The sequence below is a fragment of the Piliocolobus tephrosceles genome, chromosome 4, assembly GCF_002776525.5.
Source record: "Piliocolobus tephrosceles isolate RC106 chromosome 4, ASM277652v3, whole genome shotgun sequence".
NCBI lineage: Eukaryota > Metazoa > Chordata > Mammalia > Primates > Cercopithecidae > Piliocolobus > Piliocolobus tephrosceles.
This window is the reverse complement of record NC_045437.1, coordinates 136917088-136938033: the sequence shown is the minus strand read 5'-3', so window position 1 is coordinate 136938033 and position 20946 is coordinate 136917088. Positions and strand designations below refer to the sequence as shown.

The following is a 20946-nucleotide window of genomic DNA, read 5'->3' as shown; positions in this document are numbered from 1 at the left end:
TTTTATGTTTTTTAATGAGTAGGCTCCACTGCCTTCCTATCTTCTCTATCACACTGAGCCCACAGAAGGGAGAGATCATGGTATATTCACTTTTATCTCCCCAATGACCAACAGCGTCTGCCATATAAGAAATGCTTGCAAAGTAAATGAATAAATAGTATGGTACTCACACTCCTAAAGATTCCTATCTCCTGGTTCTTCAACCAAACACTAATCTGTGTAATGCTATGAAGAGATTTTATAGAGGCAATTAAAATCTCAGTCAGTTCACTTTAAGACACAGAGATTATCTAGGTGGGTCTGGCACAATCAGGTGAGCTTTTAATAAGCAAGAAGTCATCTCCAGCTAGTGAATGTTAGAGAGATTCAAAAAATGAGAAGAATTTGACACACTATTGTAGGCTTAAAGATGAAGGAAGTCAAGTGATGAGAAATGCAGCAACTTCTAGAAGATGACAGCCAGTAAGGAAACAGTGACCTCAATCCTATAACCACAAGGAGATGAATTCTGCCAACAACCAGTGAGCTTGGAAGAGATAAGAACCACAGCTCCAGCCAACACCTTGGCTTCAGCCTAGAGAGACCCTGAGCAGAGAATCTAGCCACCCTTAGACCTCTAATCTACAGAACTGTGAGATAATAAATGAATGTTGCTATAAGCTGCTGTGTTTGTGTCATTGTGTTATGCAACAGCAGAATACAAATACAAGCAGGTTTCCAATTCTATCAGATATTGGTGGTCAGACTGCTGACCAAAAGTTCCATTGGGCTTTGAAGAAGTCAGTGTTGCTGAGATCCAACATCACAGAGGAGTCATGAGTTAAGGAAGTCCAGGCCCACCCATAAATGAATCAGAATTAGGTGAGGGAGGTAGTGTCCTGCAATAGCTAAAGTGCTGGATAAGAAATATGAAATCCCAGTTTCTAGTCCCAGCTCTGTCATTGCCTTACTGTGTGACTCTGGGCCAGTCATCTTAGGTCTTTGAATTACAGTTCTCTTATCTGCAAGATCAAAATATTCCTACTTCTCCCATCCATTTTACAGGGCTGTAAATGAGGTTGAAGTAGGATAATAGGTTCAACAAGCCACATAAGTTGTAGCCAATTCTGCAGGCAAAAAAAAAAAAAAAAAAAGGGAGATTCCGCAAATACCTAGGGGGGATTTGGGAAGAGCCAGCCAAGTTGCAAGGCTAATAAAATTCAGGTGACTAGGCAGACAGACCTCCAAGGGCTTCAGATCACAGCTGTTTCTTCCCTGCCAAGAAAAGTGCTGCTTTGCCCTGTGGCTCCCTGGGAGAATAATCATCGTCAAAAAAAGTAATGTTTTGTGTTTCAACAGCACTTTTCCAAGTGCTTTCCCCTGTACCATTTTAATTCCAACAGCTTGTATCAGTTAAAGGAAAGCAATGGACTAAGAGTCTTTCTAGTTTTAAAAGTTTTGGTTTCTCACAGTGTAGTAGGGTAAGTCTAACCTATTATACAGAGCAGGAAGACAGAGGCCCAGCTAGGCAGGTCACTCACCAAGTTATGGAGATGGTCAGTGAAAGAGCAAAGGCTCTCATTCCCAGCCCTGGCCTCTAATAATTCTAGCTCCCTGCCTTTAGTATGGAGCTGGGAAAATGTAGCCTTTCCTGGATACAGGCCCAGCTTCACCTGAGCGAGTTCCAAATTGAAGGTAGGGCGGATTGCCTTGCCCTCAAGTTCCTCTCTTGCGAATTACATGCAAATGAAGCATTGGGATTAAGTCAGACTTTGAACTTTTTCCCCCAGCTCTCCAGTTATTCCAGAAATGACAGTTGCTGGCTATTAAGCAGCAAACTCTTTCTTTGGTATTGTCATTAAGTAGGCAGGGATGTGAGGACTATGGTTCATGGTAGATTGAAAAAAAAAAAACATAAAAATATCAATTAAAAGAGAATAGGGAAGAAGGAGTCTTAAATGTGTGGAACTTCTGTGGGAAGGCTTTGGGCTTCACTAGATGATCCTGAACTTGGGATGGCTTCACTGGGTTCTTCAGTTTAGGGATGTTAGAAAAGGAGGCAGCCATCCTGAACACTTGGTTTGATGCCATGACTCCAGACATCTTGGACCATACGCAGTTTTGGATTCTCCTGACTCTGACAATTCTTCCCAGGGTCCAAAATCCAATGTGCATAGAGATGCCAGGTTATAAGACAGAGTTTATTTATGCATTCATTTACTAATGAGGGTCTGCTCCATGCTGAGCACTGGAGATACAATGCTATACCAAAGAATTAAAAGATTCCTTTGCTTTCATGGAGCTTATGGTCTAGGGGAACAAAGACGATAGAAGAAGCAAACAGATGCCATAGTTCTGCTGCTATGGGAGCTACACGAGGCTCTGAGTCTTACAGTTGAATACTAAAAATGTAATGGTTAGGATGAGGTCTGAAGGATGAATAGGGGCTGAGGCATTGATCAGGGGAAAGAGCAGCATGTAATAAGGATGGGAGCCTTTCAAATATGAGGGGCCAGACAAAGAGCAGTATGACCAGAGTATAGCAAGTATGTTGCTGGGTGACATTGGAGAGTGAACCAGGGGCCAGACCACACAAGGCCTCAAGGCTCATCAAAGAGTTTGAGTTTATTCCAAGTGTTAAGAGAAAAGCTTTGGTGGGTTTTAAGCAGAAAAACAACATGGTGCAATTAATATGTTTCAAAAGATCACTCTGGCTACCTTGTACAGGTAGCCTTGTACAGGTGGGCAGCGGGGACATAGAGGACGGGATGGAGGCAAGAAGTCCAGTTCAGTCTCAAGTGACATCAACAATATGGCAGAGCCAGGCACAGTGGCACACGCCTGTACTCCTAGCTACTTCGAAGGCTGAGGCAGGAGGATTGCTTGAGCACAGGAGTTCTGGGCTGTAGTGTGTTATGCCGATCAGGTGTCCACACTAAGTTTGGAATCAATATAGTGACGTCCCAGGAGCAGGGGACCATGAGGTTGCCTAAGGAGGGGTGAACTGGCCCAGACTGGAGTTAGAGCAGGTCAAAACTCCAATGCTGATCAGTTATGGGATCGTGCCTGTACATGGCAACTGCACTCCAGCCTGGGCAACATAGTGAGACACTGTCTCTGAAAAATAATACATAAAACAAGATGGCAGAATAGGAGATAACCTGCTAATATCCCCCTAACAACATTTAGAATTCTACAACCATCTGCAGGAAAAAAAGTCTCTCTGCAGGAGCATTGAGCTTAGGGTAGGAGGTTATAAAACCCTGGTAGAGCCCAATACCTAAGAAGGCTGTTTTAAGAGTGTAGAATAGCACCCAGGTAGCAAACTTAATCATGCTCTCAGGTTCAAACCTATAAACAACTTTGTTCGTGAAAGGGCTTGGCTTCAGCCCTATTTGGCTTTGAGCCTGCAACCAACACCATCTGCCAATGGGTCCAGGAGAAATCATGCACCTTCGTGCGTCTGCAGAAAGTTTTGATTGCCTGCCGACACTAGTCTTGCCAGTGGATCTGAAAGTTATCCGGCAGTTTGGCTCCAGCCCCCTATAGCTGTAGGCCCAGCTTATTACAGCTTGCACAAGGGAAGCTTACTCATGCCTCACAGACCGGAAATTGCCTGTCCATAGGAACCTCTGTGATAGCCAACAAGGCTCCATCCTACAGCAGATCCAGAGGGGGCCCAGTCTCAGCTTTCACCCCTCTTGCTACAGTTGGGAAACTCCCCAACCCATGCAGGAAATTGGTTGGGAAGTACACACATCTGGGCTACTAGGGTGAGTTCACCAGCATCTATGCCACAGTGGATCCTGCGGGGGCCCAGTCTTGGCTTTAGTTCCACTTAAACTAGAGTAAGAGAACTGCCCTGCCCATGCAGGAAACTGCTGTGAGCACACATGTCTGGAACACTGTGGGCAGGCTTGCCAACCTCTGTTCCACAGCTCCTCTCACTATAGTCAGGAAATTGACCCACTTATTCAGGGATCTGTCAGAAAACATAAAGTCATATGGACCAATGAGGCAGGCTTCTGAACTCAAGTTCCTACCCATCTTTCCCACACAGCTCTGGTAGGCCCTTTGACTCTTCTCTAGGTCCGACTAAGCTGGAGTACCACTCCAGCCTCTAAGTCCTCACAAGACTTACAGAGAACCCTAGATTAGGGTACCCTCTAGTGTTGAAATGGCTGCAGCAGTCACAGACTCTGACAACAGATTAGATTGCATAAATTTTTGGACAGGCCAACTGAAGGATGAGCACAAACAAGGCCAGACTGCAAAGATTAGAATAAATATCTAACTCTTCATTGTACAAGATTGACATACATCCACAAGCATTAAGAACAATCTTGGAAGTATGACCTCATCTAATGGACAAAACATGACACCAATGAAGGACCCTAAAGAGATGAAAATATGTGATCTGTTGGACAAGTAATTCAAAATAGCTGTGTGATTTAGAACTTAAAGTATAATAATTTAAAAATTTTTAAAAATTAAAAAAAGTGACAAAATAGCTGTGTTAAGGAAGCTCAGTGAATTTGAAGAAAACACAGAGAAACAATTCAACAATTTAACAGAGAGACTGAAATAATAAAAAAATTCTGGAACTGAAAAATACAAATGAATGAAAAAAATTTTTAATGCAATAGAAAGCATAAACAGCACAAGTTAATCAAGCAGAAGAAAGAATCAATGAGCTTGAAAACACAGCCAAAGGAGAAAAAAAGAAGAATGAAATAGAACAAAGAAAGCTTATAGAATCTATGGAATAGCATCAAAAGAGCAAATATTTTGGTCATTGAAGTTCAAGAGGGAGAAGAAAAACACAAAAGGTTAGATGGCTTATGTAAAGAAATAACAGAGACCTATCCAAACCTAAAGAAAAATGTAATTATCCAGGTAGAAGAAGGTCAAAAGTCACCAATAGGATTCAACCCAAATAAGACTATCTCAAACATGTTATAATCAAACTTTCAAAGGTCGAGGACAAAGAGAATTCTAAAAGCAGCAAGAGAAAATAAGCAAATAACATGTAAGAGAATTCCAACACACCTGGCAACAGACTTCACAGCAAAAACTTTGCAGACCAGGAGGAAGTACTCTTGGTGACACATTAGAAGTACTGAAGGAAAAGATAAAAACTTGCTAACCAATAAGCCTGTAACCAGAAAAGCTATTTGTCAGGATTGAAGGAGACATAAAGATTTTCCTGGACAAATGAAAGACCCAGAAATGTGTCACCATCAGACAGTCTTACTAGAAATGTTAAAGAGAGTTTTTCAAATGGGAAGAAAAGGACACTGTGTAACAATAAAACATATAAAGTTATAAAACTCACTGGTAAAAGCAAATATACAGACATTCACAATATTCTAATATTATAATCATGGTGTGTAAACTACTTACATTATTAGTACAAAAACTAAAAGATAAAACTATGAAAAATAACAATAACTACAATAATATGTTAAGATATAGAGCTATTGAATGTTTATTGTAAGCCTCATGGTAGCCACAAAGGAAAGATTTCTAATAGTTAAACAGAAAATAAAAGCATACTACTAGAGAAAAATCTCTTAATCACAAAGAAAAACAGTAAGAAAACACAGAATAAAGAATCTGTTTCTTTAAAACTAGAAAACATGTAACAAAATGGCAGTGGTAAGCCCTGCCTGAATTACCTGAAATGTAATTGCTTAAATCATCCAATTAAAAGACATAGAGTGGCTGAACGAATAAAAATAAATAAGACCCAATTATATGCCACTCACAAGACAGTCACTTCACCTATAAGAGAATACATAGTCTGAAAGAAAAAGGAGGGAGCAAGATATTCCATTAAACAAAAAAATGGGGCAGGAGTAGTCACACTTACATCAGAAAAAAATACATTTTCAGAAAAAAAATTGTAACAAAAAAGACAAAGGAATTATATAATGGTAAAGGAATCAAATACAGCAAGAGAATATAATAATTATAAATATATATTCAGCCAGCATCAGAGCACTTAAATATGTAAAGCAAATATTAATAGATGTAAAGAGAACTATACTCTGCAATAAAATAATAGGAGGAACTTCAACACTTTCCCCAATAGACAGATCATCCAGACAGAAGATAATCAAAGAAACACCAGACTAGATGTTTCTAGATGTACTCTAGACCAAATGGACCTAACATACATTTACAGAACATTGCTTTCAAGAGTTGTAGGATATACATTCTTTGCAACAGAACATAGAACAGTCTACAGCATATATCACATACAAAACAAGTATATCACATACATATATCACAATACAAAACAAGTATTAACAAATTTTTAAAAATCAATGTTATATTAAGTATCTTTTATAACCACAGTGCAATAAAACCAGCAATCAATAACAAGAGGAACTTTGGAAACCATACAGAATTACAGAAATTAAACAACATGCTCCTAAACAACCAATCAATCAATGAGGAAATTTTTTAAAATTTTTTAAATTTCATGAGACAAATGAAAATGAAAACATGACATATGAAAACCTATGAGATACAGCAAGAGGAAAGTTTATAGAAATAAACACCTATGTCAAAAAAATAGAAAGATATTAACAACCTAGCACTGAACTTCAAAGACTAAAAAAGCAGAACAAACTAAATCTCAAATTTACAGAAGGAAATAAATCATAAAGACCAGAACATAAATGGATAAAATAGAGGCTAAAAACAACACAAAAGCTCAAAAAGAGTTGCTTTTTGGAAAGATAAAGCTGACAAACCTTTAGCAAGACTAAGAAAAAAAGAAATGACTCAAATAAATAAAATTATAAATGGAAAAGGAGACATTAAAATTGATACCACAGAAATACAAAGGATCGTAAGAGACTATTATGATAACTATACACAACAAATTGTAAAACCTAGAAAAAAATAAGTTCTTAGACACATGTAACCTATCAAAATTAAATTATGAAGATATAGAAAATCTGAAAAGACCAATGACAAGCAATGAGATTGAATCAGTAATAAAAAGTCTCCCATCATTAAAAACCAAGGACTGATGGCTTCACTGCAAAATTCTACCAAGTATTTAAAGAAGAACTAATTTAATTATTCTCAAACTATTCCAAAAAAATTGAAAGGAAGGAAATTGTTCCAAACTCATTCTTTGAAGCCAGAATTACCCTAATCCCAAAACCAGACACAACAAAAAAGAAAACTACAGGCTAATATCCCTGATAAACATAGATGCAATAATCCTCCACAAAATACTAGCAAACCAAATTCAACAGCACATTAAAAAGATCATGCACCATAATCAAGTAGGATTCAGCCCAGGGATGCAAGAATGGTTCATTATATTCAAATCAATAAACATGATACATCCCATTAATAGAATCAAGAATGCAAATTATATGATCATTTCAATATATACAGAAAAAGTGTTTAATAAAATTCAGCACCCATTTATGATAAAAACCCTCAATCAATTAAGTATAGAAAGAAAATACTTCAACACAATAAAGGCCATATATGACAAACTCACAGCTAACATCATATTGAATAGAGAAAAGTTGAAAGCTTTTCCCCTAAGATATGGAACTAGATGAGGATGCCCACTGTCCCCACTTCTATTCAACATTGTACTGGAAGTCCTAGCCTGAGTAATCAGGCAAGAGAAAGAAGCGAAGAGCATTCAAATTGAAAAAGAAGAAGTTAAATTTTCCCTGTTTGCAGATGACATGATCTTCTATATAGAAAAACCTAGAAACTCTGCCAAAAAAACTAATAGAAATTCAACAAAGGTGCAGGGTACAAAATCAAAATACAAAATTCATAGCATTTTTATAGTCTAACAGAAAACTACATGAAGAAATCAAGAAAGCAATTCCATTTACAATTGCTCCAAAAAACACATCTAGGAGTAAATTTAACCTAGGAGATAAAATATCTCTATGGTAAAAACTATAAAACATTGATGAAAGAAATTTAAGAGGACACAAGCAAATGGAAAGATATCCATTATTCATAATTGAAAGAATTCATGTTGTTAAAATATCCATACTACCCAAAGAATCTACAGATTCAATGCAATTCCTATCATAATATCAATAACATTCTTCACAGAAAGAGAAAAATAATCCTAAAATTTGTATAAAACAACAAAAGACCCTGAAGAGCCAAAGCAATCTTGAACAAAAAGAACAAAGCTAGAAGCATCACACTACCTGACTTCAAAATAGACTACAAAGCTATAGTAACCAAAACAGCATGGTACTGGCATTAAAAGAGACACAACACACAGACTAATAGAACAAAATAGACAACCTAGAAATTAATCTACACATTTACAGCCAGCTGATTTTCAACAAAGGTGTCAAAAATATGCTCTGGGGAAAGGATAATCTCTTCAATAAATGGTGCTGGGAAAATTGGATATCTACATGCAGAATTAAACTAGATCTCTATCTCTCACCATATACCAAAATCACCTCAAAATGAATTAAAGACACAGATATAAGATTCAAAACTATGAAAGTGCTAGATAAAAACATAGGGGAAACGTTTCATGGTAGTGGTCTGGACAAAGATTTTTTTTTTTTTTTTTTTTTGAGACGGAGTCTGGCTCTGTCGCCCAGGCTGGAGTGCAGTGGCCGGATCTCAGCTCACTGCAAGCTCCGCCTCCCAGGTTTACGCCATTCTCCTGCCTCAGCCTCCCGAGTAGCTGGGACTACAGGCGCCCGCCACCTCACCCGGCTAGTTTTTTTGTTTGTTTGTTTTGTTTTTTGTATTTTTTAGTAGAGACGGGGTTTCACTGTATTAGCCAGGATGTTCTCGATCTCCTGACCTTGTGATCCGCCCCTCTCGGCCTCCCAAAGTGCTGGGATTACAGGCTTGAGCCACCGCGCCCGGCCTGGACAAAGATTTTTTTAATAGAATCTCAAAATCCCAGACAACAAAAGCAAAAATAGACAAATGGATTGCATCAAACTAAAAAGCACAGCATAGCATAGCAAAAGAAGCAATCAACAGGGTGAAGAAACAAGCTACAGAATAGGGTAAAAATATTTGCAAGCTATGTGTCTCACAAGAGGTTAATATTCAAAATATATAAGGACCCAACAAAAAGGCAAATAAGTCCATTAAAAATGGACAAAAAACCTACATAGACTTTCCTCAAAAAATAAGTATACAGATGACCAACAGGTATATGAAAAAATGTTCCATATCGCTAACCATCAGGGAAATACAAATCAAAACCACAGTAAGATATCACCTCACCCTTGTTAGAATGGCTACTATGAAGAAGACAAAAAATAGCAAATGCTAGCAAGGGTGTGAGGAAGGGGAACCCTTATATTCTGTTGGTGGGAACATAAATAATGCAGCCATTATGAACAGCATTATGGAAGTTCCTCAAAAATTTAAAAATAAAACTACCATATGATCCAACAATCTCACCATTGAGTAAATATATAAAGGAAACTAAATGAGTACATCAAAGAGATATCTGGCACTCTCTTGTTTATTGCAGCACTATTCACAGTAACCAAAATATGGAATCAACCTATGTGCCCATCAACAGATGAATCGATTTTTTAAAAAGTGGTATGTACTCAATGAAATAGTATTCAGCCATAAAAAATAATGAAATCCTGTCATTTGCAACAACATTAATGGACCTAGAATACATTATGTTAAGTGAAATAAGCCAAGCACATAAAAGACAAGTGCCACATGATCTCACTTATATGTGGAATCTAAAAAATAAAGATCTCATAGCAGTACGGAGTGAAACAGTGGTTCCAGAGACTGGGGAAGTGAGGGGGAGGGGCGATGGGAGGAGATTTGTAAACAGGTGCAAAGGCACAGTTAGATAGAAGGAATAAGTTCTTGTGTTCTATTGCACAGTAGGGTAACTATATTTAACAATAACGTGTATTTCAAAATAGCTCAAAGATAATATTTTGAATGTACTCACCACAAAGAAATGATAAATGTTTGAGGTGATCTACATGCAAATTACTCTGAATTGATCATTATATAACATATACATATAACAAAACATCACATTGCACCCCATAAATATGTACAATTTTTATGTGTCCGTTGAAAACAAAATAAAATTTAAAAAATAAAAGAGGTACAGTTTAGAGGCCATTGTGTTCATCCAGATTTGGGAAAGCTGCTGCAGCTTCAAATGACCTCAACACTTGTGTCTGCCACCTACTAAGATGAAAAGAGCACTAGGATAGTTCTATGTGAAGACTGGTGTGATTTTTCAGAACTGTTGTGCACTGGTTCTGGGGCATTGGGGAAGTGATTTTGCCTCTTTGTATCTATCTTGCTTGACTGCTTAATGGAACTCGTATATCCTGGTCTACCTACCTATGATTTTAAATCACACAATCTCATAAATGGAAAAGCGTAAGAGGAAGCAACTGGTCCCTATCCCCGTGTGAACCTTGACCCCTTCTCTTTCCTCCTTAGAGTTGCATCCCCAGCACTTGCTGTCCTGGGGAACCAAGAGTCACCACAAAGTATATCTCTGTAAACAGTTCACTACTTGAACACCTTCAGAAATGGAGAAACGCTCTCAGTCTCAGGATAGCCATCTCAATGTTGTACACCCTATCCATCAAAAATACCTTCCTCATATTTAAGTAGTAGTTGTTGTCCTGAAACTTCTGTGAAGTTCTCCTAAATCAGGTCACATAGTACAAGCCTCATGCCAACTCTTCAGTGGACACGTCTCTTCAAGTCTCTTCATCTGGTTAAATGTTCCCTGTTCCTGCAACTGTTCCTCATGCGACACAGCTTTGCTCCACTCTCCTGGTCTCATTCATTTCAACAAGTTTTCCTCTCTCTTATTTTCCCCTCCATGTGAAACACCTAGGAGCATTCTTTTCCACATAGCAAGCAATGACATATATTTGTTGGATTTCTTGGAGTGAACACTGTCTGCCTAGAGTGAAAAGGGATCTCCAAGAAATCAAGGTAGAGTGAAGTGTCAAGGGACGTGGGAATAACACATATAAGGTCAACACAGATAAGCAGTGTGGAACAACAGAGCAAGCCAACAGGCCTGCGTACTGCTCTCCTAAGGCACAGTAGACTCTTGGCTTTCTTTGTAAAACTCATGGGTTGCATTGGTGATTTCTCTGATTTTTAAATATAGGGTTTCAATTAAACACTGTAACCTATTGAAGACTCTGAGCTTGAGGCTGTCAGAGCACTTGTCAGAAAGGGCTTAAAGGTACAGGAGCTCCAGAATAACACTTCCTCAATAAATTGAACAGGATGGAAACAGAAATGAAATGCAAATAACTTTATCACTGTAGGATTCATTATTATTCGATGCCCTAACTGCTTACCACATAAAATCACAAGTCACATGCAAATCAACTTATAATATCTTGGGAAACCCTGGACTTGGAAGTATCCTATCAGATCAGAGAGAGAACAATGGAACTCTTGGCTGGTTATGTTTCTCTTCATTGTTTGGGGGATAAGAGAGGAGAATAGCACTCTGACAAATTCAAAGATACATTTCTCACCTCAAAATTGATTGTCATATTTGCCTTTTTTTATCTTTTTATTTCAGCCAAATTATCTTCCTTGGGTGAGTGGGGGAAAGACTTGGGTCTGCACCCCATGGTGACATTCCCCACAATGGCTGGAGTATGACTGTTCTGATTTTATTTCCAATGTATTCTTCCTTCGTTTCCTTCTAGTCCACTATTTTGGTGGCCTTTGCCAGCCAGGAGAGCAATAGTAAGGCAGTCTGAAAACATGTCTGAGTCAATCAAATGTTTGCATCATGTATATAAATGCATTTGCATTCATATGTGTATGCACAAACCATTTGGTGTGTATGTAATTGATTATGCATATTTGTGATTTTTGTGGGCAAGTGTTGGCATATCTATGTCTTTGTCCTCATGTGTCTTGCTGTTATATATGTGTGAAAGTGAGTGTGAATACGTGCATGTGGGCTTTATCACCCCTGAAGGACAGCAACCCCACAGGTCCATGTCCATAATAAGGAACAAAATATGGAGTCTCTCTAACATTTGAATTCTCACATCTTGCTGACAGATGAAAAGGGTGCAATAGGGCCTGACAGCTCTGCCGCCAAGCCCCAGACTAGTGCTCAGTCCCTCCCCAGAGCCTTCCGCAGTTGATGTCCATGCTGCTGATGCCTCTTCCCCTTGGCCTACAGGTCCCTGTCTGGTCGCATCGTTGGCGGAGTCTGGTGGTTCTTCACCTTGATCATCATCTCCTCATACACAGCCAACCTGGCTGCCTTCCTGACCGTGGAGAGGATGGTGTCTCCCATTGAGAGTGCAGAGGACCTAGCAAAGCAGACAGAAATTGCCTACGGGACGCTGGAAGCAGGATCTACTAAGGAGTTCTTCAGGGTAGGGACATCCTTTGTCCCAAGGCACTTTCTCAAAAGGGAACCACAACTGTCATTAAAATGTCCTTCTCATTATATAGCCTGAGATAACAGGCAGCCAGAGCAAGTGCTTAACTGACTGTAAGTCAGGGAAACTCAGGACATTTCTAAGCTTTCTACCACCCGCCTGAGAAATCCACATTTCTACATTTGTAGAAGCTTCAAAGCTCCTGCATTGATTTAGATCCCTTGCCTTTTTCAGTCTGTGCTAATTCTCTGAGGGCTGCAAAAAACATCAAATACAATTTCCTCTCTGTTCTCACAGAAACTTTATAGTCTAGTTAGTAATCAATTAGGAACAGCTTATGGACAATAGCTGGACCTGATGCTCTTTGTGTCCCCTTCTATATCATAGAAGGAGCTCAGTGAATGTTTGTTGACTTGATGAATAAGAGGATAGTATATGGGAAAAAAATAACTGGAAAAAGTGATCTATTAAATAGTTGCAGAAGAGAGAGAAAATGTGAAGTGGGAGTGGAGGTGGTGAGATGTGTTTTGGCAGGAGACAGTGAGCGGAGGCAAAGGAGCAGAGAGCTTAGGAGCACAACCTTCAAGGTCAGCAGATGGAGGCCCAGAACCTGGCTCCATCCCTTACTTGTTCTATGCACTTAGCCTCTGTGACACCATTTCCATTCATGCATATAATGAGGAGAATAATGTCTATATTAGAGCCTAACAAGACTAAAAGAGATAGGGTATCTAAAGTAAGAGGCAAAACAAGGAACAATCAATGGAGGTTCCATATACCATTAGGACTTTAGGAAATGCAAACATCTGGGAGTCATTCTGAAGAATTGGTAGAGACTGAAGCCATACAGGTTAGACGTGTAAACATTTCTAGATATCACAAAACCAGGCCAGACCTGAGTAGGCTAAGTACATCCTAGACAAAAGGAACAACTTGAACAGATGCCCAGAAGCAGGAAAACCTGTGGTTTCCCTGGACTTTAGGGATGTTTGTCCCAGGAGTTGAAGAAACAGTCCATGGAACTACCATATATGGATCAAATAAAAATAATAAGAAACGTTTGCTATTGTCTACATATGAACCAGGTCCTGTGCTAAGCACACTCTACACGAATTATCTCATTTAATCCTCTCATTAAAGGTGAGTTAGAGATTGTGTCTATTTTATAGAGTTAGGATATGTCCCCATTTTATAGATAGAAAATTAAAAGTAATCTCCTAAGATCACACAGCTAATAGTAGCATAAGGAGCAGAGAGAGCAGGCTGCCATATTGCCTCAGCAAAAGAGAAGGGATCCTGTACAGCCACACCTAGTTATCTCACTACAACTTCATGGAGCAAACTCCAGGCCCGAATAAACCACTGTGGGAGGTGTTGCAGGTTCTTGACCGTGGGCTTTGTATTCTGTATGATAGCCAGGAAAGGGAACAAAACCTTAACTATCACTGATCCTAACCCCAAGGCTAAAATCATCAATTTTCAATGTATCAGAGCAAGAAGGTGCCTTAGAGGTCATCTAGTCAGAGCCTGTCATTTTAGAGAGTGGCATTGCTTGCTTAAGCTCACCCAGCCAGTTAATAAAAAAGCCACTTACAATCTCATTACAATTCCCTGACATTTTTAGCCTGCAACAAAAGTGTGAAGAAGGTGCCTGTTTCTACTTGTCCATAAAGCCTGTCCTATGCCCCAACCCCTGCTGATGCAGTTAGGGAATCATCTAATTCACTTAACAATGCTCTCAGCCTTATAGTGTAGACAACATGCACCAGTCCTCAAAGTACTTTTGCATCTATGGTTTCATTTATGTTTCACCTGTGACCTCAGGCAGAAGAGGTACTTGTGGCAGCCACTTTGTGGATAAGAAATTAAAACTGGGGAAATTATTTTGATGCAGGTGTCAGGAGTGGGTACTAAATCCGAGTTTTCTTGTTCCAACCCAAGTATTCTTGTCACTGAACCACATGGTCTTAATGTGGTGGTGTCATTAAACTGACAAACATTTTTAAAAAGATCACTCAGGATGACAGCTGGACTTGTGGACACATCTAGTCTAACTGTACCATTTTATAGTTGGGAAAACTGAGGCCCAGAGGAGAAAACGGTCATGCCTACCTAGTGAGAGGCACAGCTGGGATTTAAAATTTCAAAAGTCTTTGTTAATCACTATGTCAATTGACATATTACTGCCTCTTGCCCACAGCACAAAGTTAAGAACCTGGAACCAGGGCAGTGCATATTCTACAAGTTCTGTGCCCAAGCCTACTACATTGGTGGCAAATTGGTTGTAGCCCATGTACTTACTTTGACAGGTCAGTAGTGGTTGCCTAGAGTTTCTGAGGTTACATCTGGGCTTGATGTGAACGGAATCTTTGATTGATATCGTTGTCTCTCATGTATAGAGGAAGGGAAACTGGTACCAAGCAAGCCAGGTATGAAGCATTCCTACCCTAAAGTAAAACCTGAAAAAAAGCATAATTATTAGTAGTCATTGCACTACTTATAGAATGCCTTCTTGTGCCAGGCACTGGGTTATGCATTTTACCTGTGTTCTCATATAATCTCCATGGCAACACCGTGAAGTGCACAGTATTATTACCATTTTCAGAAGAGGAACACTGAGGCTCAGAAAGGCTATGCTACTTGCCCAATGTCTTTTATCTAATAATATATAAAACCTAAAATGAGGCAGGCAGCTGGTTGCAGTGGAAAGGCACAATGTGTGCAATCAGGAGACCAAGGACTCCTGGCTCTGCCACTAACAAACTGCATGACATTGGACAGTTTATTGCCACATCATGGGCCTCAGTTTCCTTACCTGTAAAAGGAGAGTGCTGCGAAGATATGTCCCATGCATAATAAGCCTTTCTATCTCTGTGACTCTGACCTTGGATAATTATCCCACCAAGAGTTTGGTGGGTGGGGAGATAAGGTCACCTACCACCCCCACAAGGCAGAAGGAGGGAATACTGAGACAAGAATTCTTCTATTCCAGTCTCTGAAAAAGCTGGCTTCTTGCTCCCGTGACAGCCCAGAGCTTCTTGGCAGCTCCAGCCCAGAGATGCTTAATCCTCCATGGACAGTTTAATTAAGATGTATGAAGGGCCATGGGAGCTGCAGATGATAGGAGAGATCCAAGAACAAATGCCCTGAGTATGCTTCCAATCTTCCCTGCCATTCATGCTACCTTCACATTCCTGGAGATTAGATTTTCCTGATAGTTCATCCCGAGTGTCTATGTGCACAGTCTTAACATTTGGGTCACTGGGGTGAGGCTGAGAGGACATATTAATTTTCTGCATACTGTTGCCCAGAAGGCTCCTCAGCTCTGCCTGTCAACAGCCCAGTTCCCTGCTGTGTCCATCCTGTCAGGTCAAATTGCATCTTGCAATTGCCCTGCTGTGTGTTTTGTTGATTTGTGCCTGGAAGATTATCTGCAAATCTGGTCACAGCTGAATTTATACATTTTCCTGCTTCCTGTGAGAGAATATTAAATACACTGGCAGACCTTATGATTAGTTCTGGGTACTCCCTCCCCTAACTTTGGAATCCTCCCTCTCTTTTCTCCCTTCTTTCTTCTTCTTTCTCACATTGACATTGTTGCTTGAATGATGTATCTTCAGGTAAAGAATCAGATACTTCAAGCTAGCCAGGGACTTAAAGATTACAATGCCCAAACTCCCCCTATGGAATGGATGGGGAAACTGAGGCCCAAAGAGAAGGGATTCTCCGTAAACAAAGCCATGAGTGAGAAGTAGAACTAAGACTGATATCCAGGGCTCCTCACAGCCAGTTCAGTGTCCTTTCCAAATTGTAAACCAGACTGTAAAACGAGTGATATAGTTTATCTAATTATAGGCTATTAAAACTGAAGTTTTAATAGCAACTATTTCCATTACTTTTCCCTCGAGACTTGTGATTTTCCTGGGCCCCGAATATCTTTATTGATCAGCTGGCTCAAATGACAATTGTAGATCAGTATCTTACCAACACTTGCCGTGCACTAATATCAAGGAAATAAACCTGATACTTGTATACAGAAAAAAGTGATACACTGCATGTATAATGATAATTTTATATTAAATAAACATGAAATATATGTATTAACCACTGAATTATATAGAATATGTGACTCTAGCAACAGCTGTTTTTAAAAAGTAGTCCCTTACATGTATTTAACACTTGTCTGTTTAGGAAACATTTGTAATAGCCAGACTTTAGTATCCCTAAAATACATCTACCCTTTGGGAAAAGGTCACCATTTAGAAATAGTATGCTAAATGAGAAGTTTGATCGTGCTCTTGGATCATGGGCCCTGACTAGGGGCCTACCATGTGCAAGGTACTCAATTAGACTCTGTGAAGGACCCACAGGAAGGAAGACATTCTCTCAAGTAGCTTCCACATACTTGAGACTACATACAAGAGACGACTTGCAATCCTAGCAGTCTAGCCTGGCCATCCAGTGAGTGCCCCATGCAGTGTGTCCCATAGGAATATCAACCCTCACAATACTGTTTCTCAAAGTGAGGGCCACACAGGCCACACAGATCAGAATCACCTGGTGGGGACAATTCCTGAAAAAGATGTATCCAGGTTCCACTTCAGACTTGCTGACTCAGAATCTCTAGATTTAGAGCTAGGGAATCTGCATTTTAACAATCAATGTACATGATAATGGTGCCTACTGGAGTCTAAAACCATTGCCTTTGGGACTGAGGTGGACTCTAAATATATAGAATTTATTCTGTTCTATGAAATAAGGATTTGGTTAGACAGAACCAGCATCTCAAGTGGAATAAACAGTCCAAGCAAAGTCCCAAAGGGGAGAAGGCCCAAGGTGAGTTTAGGGGGAAATAAGGAAGGCAGTTGGGCCATATTTGGAAGATTTTTAAATGTAAGCAGATGACAATATTTGGTCCCAAGTTATCAGCTTTATTAGACAACAATATATTTGATTGGTGCAAAAGTAATTGAGGTTTTTTACCACTAAAAGTAATGGCAAAAAACCTCGATTACTTTTGCATCAACCTAATACATTCTGAGGACAGGTCTTGCAATATAGGATGACTAGAACTTGGCTACCCATGATCCAGAAATTCTGCAGTGTTTTCTTCCAATAATGAAATCAGATTCCACTGATATTCAGCTGTCTAGTTCTTCTGGTTAATATAAATATGGCCTTATTGAACAATAGATACGTCCTTTAATGTATTTAAAAGTCAGGCAGGGCCCCAGTTTCTTAATTCTCCCCTTGTTTAGGAGGAATATAATTACTCAGAAGTAATTAAAAGATTCTGAGCTATTCTGTTCATTCTGAATTTGCAAGATATTTGTACTTTGGAACCTACTGGTACTAATTAGAGCCTCTTATTTTGCAATCACTCATAATTTGTTTTTTCCTGAGCTAATCTCGCTTATGAATGTGTGATCAAGCTACACTCAGCTCTTCATTAATGCATGCGCCGACCCCAATTCCAAGCTCACTTAATTCCAGCTTTGTTTCTTTCCCTGCCAGAGGTCTAAAATTGCCGTGTTTGAGAAGATGTGGACATACATGAAGTCAGCAGAGCCATCAGTTTTTGTGCGGACCACAGAGGAAGGGATGATTCGAGTGAGGAAATCCAAAGGCAAATATGCCTACCTCCTGGAGTCCACCATGAATGAGTACATTGAGCAGCGGAAACCCTGTGATACTATGAAGGTGGGAGGTAACTTGGATTCCAAAGGCTATGGCATTGCGACACCCAAGGGGTCTGCCCTGAGGTAAGTAGCCAAGATTTGCTTCCTTGGTACTCCCTCTGCCCTCCCTATCTCAGGAATGAAGCTTCTGTGTCTGCTACAAGGCTCCAATGCCACAATGCAAGCTGTCGAGGGGGCTCTTCTTCAACACGTATGGGCCTGAAAGATTCCAGCCACCCAAGATCTTCAGCCCTGAGGTTGGAAATTGACCTGGGGGCCTCAGCTTGCTGTGACTGTCACTGCCCATGTGTTCTTCCCCTATGCCTCACCTTCCTCCTCCAAGTGTGTGCAACATCAATGAACCTTGTGCTTTTGTCGTGTGATCTGTAACACCCCATCCTTTACCAGACACCCCTGCATCCAACAACGCAATGAACAGAGTTCTCCAGCAACCTGAATTCTTTGACAGAAGGTGGTTTATAATGTTTGTCTCAAAAGAAACATAAACACATTGTCCAAATGAAAAATCAAATCTTTCGAGTCCTGAGACTCTGGCTGTGGAAATCAAAATAGTATCTAATGAATAGCACCAAATTAATTGTAGCACCTATTCTTACCTAGAGACTGATTTATTTAGCAAGATATAGACAGTTTGGTAATGAAGCACATTCAACTTTACTTTCACGTAAAGAAATCATGATATGCATTTTCAACAGTTGAGGAAGAGTCCTGTAGACATGGAGTCAGAATACCTAGATTTAATTCTGACTGTCTTACAAAAGGTAAAACATAGCATCTCCAAGCCCTCAGTTTCCTCATCTGTAGAGGGAGAATAATTGTCCCAGCCCTTCCTAGGTCTGAGGTGGTTTGAGTTCAAGTGGTACAATTTATGTTGAAGGTCACTGAAAACAGTACACTGTGAAGTCACCTATGAGACATTATGTCAATTATAGAAGAATTCAATCATTTGGGGGAAGTGTTGCATTTCAGGAAGGGTAAGAAGGATTAATAAAGTTTGCAAAATGATGGAGAGGCATTCCTGACCCATCTGGACATGATACCCTGGTCCACCTCTGCCTCCACTTTATTCATTTATCTTAATAGTACTAAGCCCCAACATTGTTCTGGGGACTGGGCTAGTAGCTGGAGCTACAATTTTGAACAAAAAGACATAGTCCCTGCCCCCATGCAACTACATTCTTGCAGGAGAGACGGACATTAAAGAAATGATTAATGTTTAATGACAATTCTAATAGATACTAGGACAGTCTATAAACGGGGACCTAGAGGACATCTACTTCCTGCAATGTAGCAGAACAAAATTCTCACTATGAAACAACCAGATATGCTGGATAAGATATAACAAATAGCCTTTTAAATGCAAGTTAAGAAATCCCTAGGACCAAAAAGAAAAAAACAAATCAAAACCAGAACTAAAAGCGTAAGCTTATTATTCTGGGACCACCCTAAGCAGAGCAAAGGTATAAATCATGTGACAATCTACATGCGCAACAATTGACAGTACAACTAAAGACATAAAAGTAATCAAAAACATTTTAAGAGAAAAATACACTATCATTAAAGGCCAGATATATTCAAAAAAGTCTGAATTAGAACCTATAGAAATAAAAAATTCATTCATTTATATAAAATCTCAGTGGAGGGGTTGAACAGCAAATTAGATAAAGTTAAAGAAAGAATTATCCACTCGGGGGTGGGGGGGAATCAAAGAAAATTCCCCAGAATAACACACAGAAAGATGAAAAGAAAATGTAACAAAGAGTTTAAGAGACATGAAAAAGAAAAAAAATTGAGTCTGCTGTGAGTTCCAGACAGAGACAAGAGAGAATGAAGTAGAGGCAATGTTTTAAAGAAATTTTCTGGAATTAATGGAAAGCGTAAATCCTCAGATTTGAAAATCAGTCTTAAGCATAATAAATAGATAAAAATCAGCAGCTGATTCAATTGAAAGTGCAGAACCATAAAGACAAAGAGATCTCAAAGACACCTAGATTTAATAAGGTTCAATTTGGTCTGCAGGATGAGTGGGGCTTGGCTGGGAAGACAGGTCCAAGGATGTTTTTTTCAAGCTGAAGTTTGACAGATTAATAGGAGTCAACTAAGTGAAGGGAGGAGAAGGGAAGAAAAGAGTAGCTGAGGCAGAAGAAACAGCATGTGCAAAGATTCTAAGGCAAGAAATCATTGCACGGTCGATTAACCAAAAGCCACTAAGTGTTCTTGGAACACAGGTAGTAATACAGAGGAGAAATGTTTAAGCTGAGATTGGAGGATGAAGTGGGGGAGAATTTTATAAAGAACTTTTGTCCTTATTCGAAGAGCAGTGAAAATACTTTGAAGAACTTCAAGTAATTATCTGAAAATTGAGAGAATAAAGATACCTGGAGAAGTGTAGACATAATTGAATATGAACTAATGAAGATAAATGGTCTGGTATTTATCAGTCACGTATTTTTGCCTGGTAGAATCTAAAACACTCTTTACAAGTTTGAGCAAAGTTCGAAGGGGATTCAGATGATACTGTTTGGCAAGGAAGAGGCTTTTATCTCAGAAAGTTATTGATCATCAACCTAGAAAGACTCAAAGTAGAGAATGAGTTTTTATAGTTCCAGGAACATCAGTGATACCGCAATATTACAATGCACTGAAGGTTTCATGAGTCAAGGACATCCACATAAATACGTGGATGCGAAGTTAAGAAAACAAAGCACAGACACGTAACATAATTTGTCCAATCAATAGAGTACCTCTGCCATCCCATCCCACACACCGTTTCCTGGAACAAGGTAAGGTAACAACAACTCAGGAAATACTGTATATTTCCTGCTACTGGAAATACTGGAGTGACATGAACCTAAAAC

General features: G+C 39.4%; 1 protein-coding gene across 1 annotated transcript in view; it reads left to right on the top strand.

Moving 5' to 3' along the window:
- GRIA1 (glutamate ionotropic receptor AMPA type subunit 1) overlaps window positions 1–20946 on the top strand; it is a 332303-nt gene that overhangs the window by 270606 nt on the left and 40751 nt on the right. The window contains exons 12-13 of the mRNA XM_023227071.2: window positions 12185–12383; window positions 17904–18151. Coding sequence (XP_023082839.1) covers window positions 12185–12383; window positions 17904–18151 — 447 coding nt within the window. The remainder of the gene's footprint in view (window positions 1–12184; window positions 12384–17903; window positions 18152–20946) is intronic.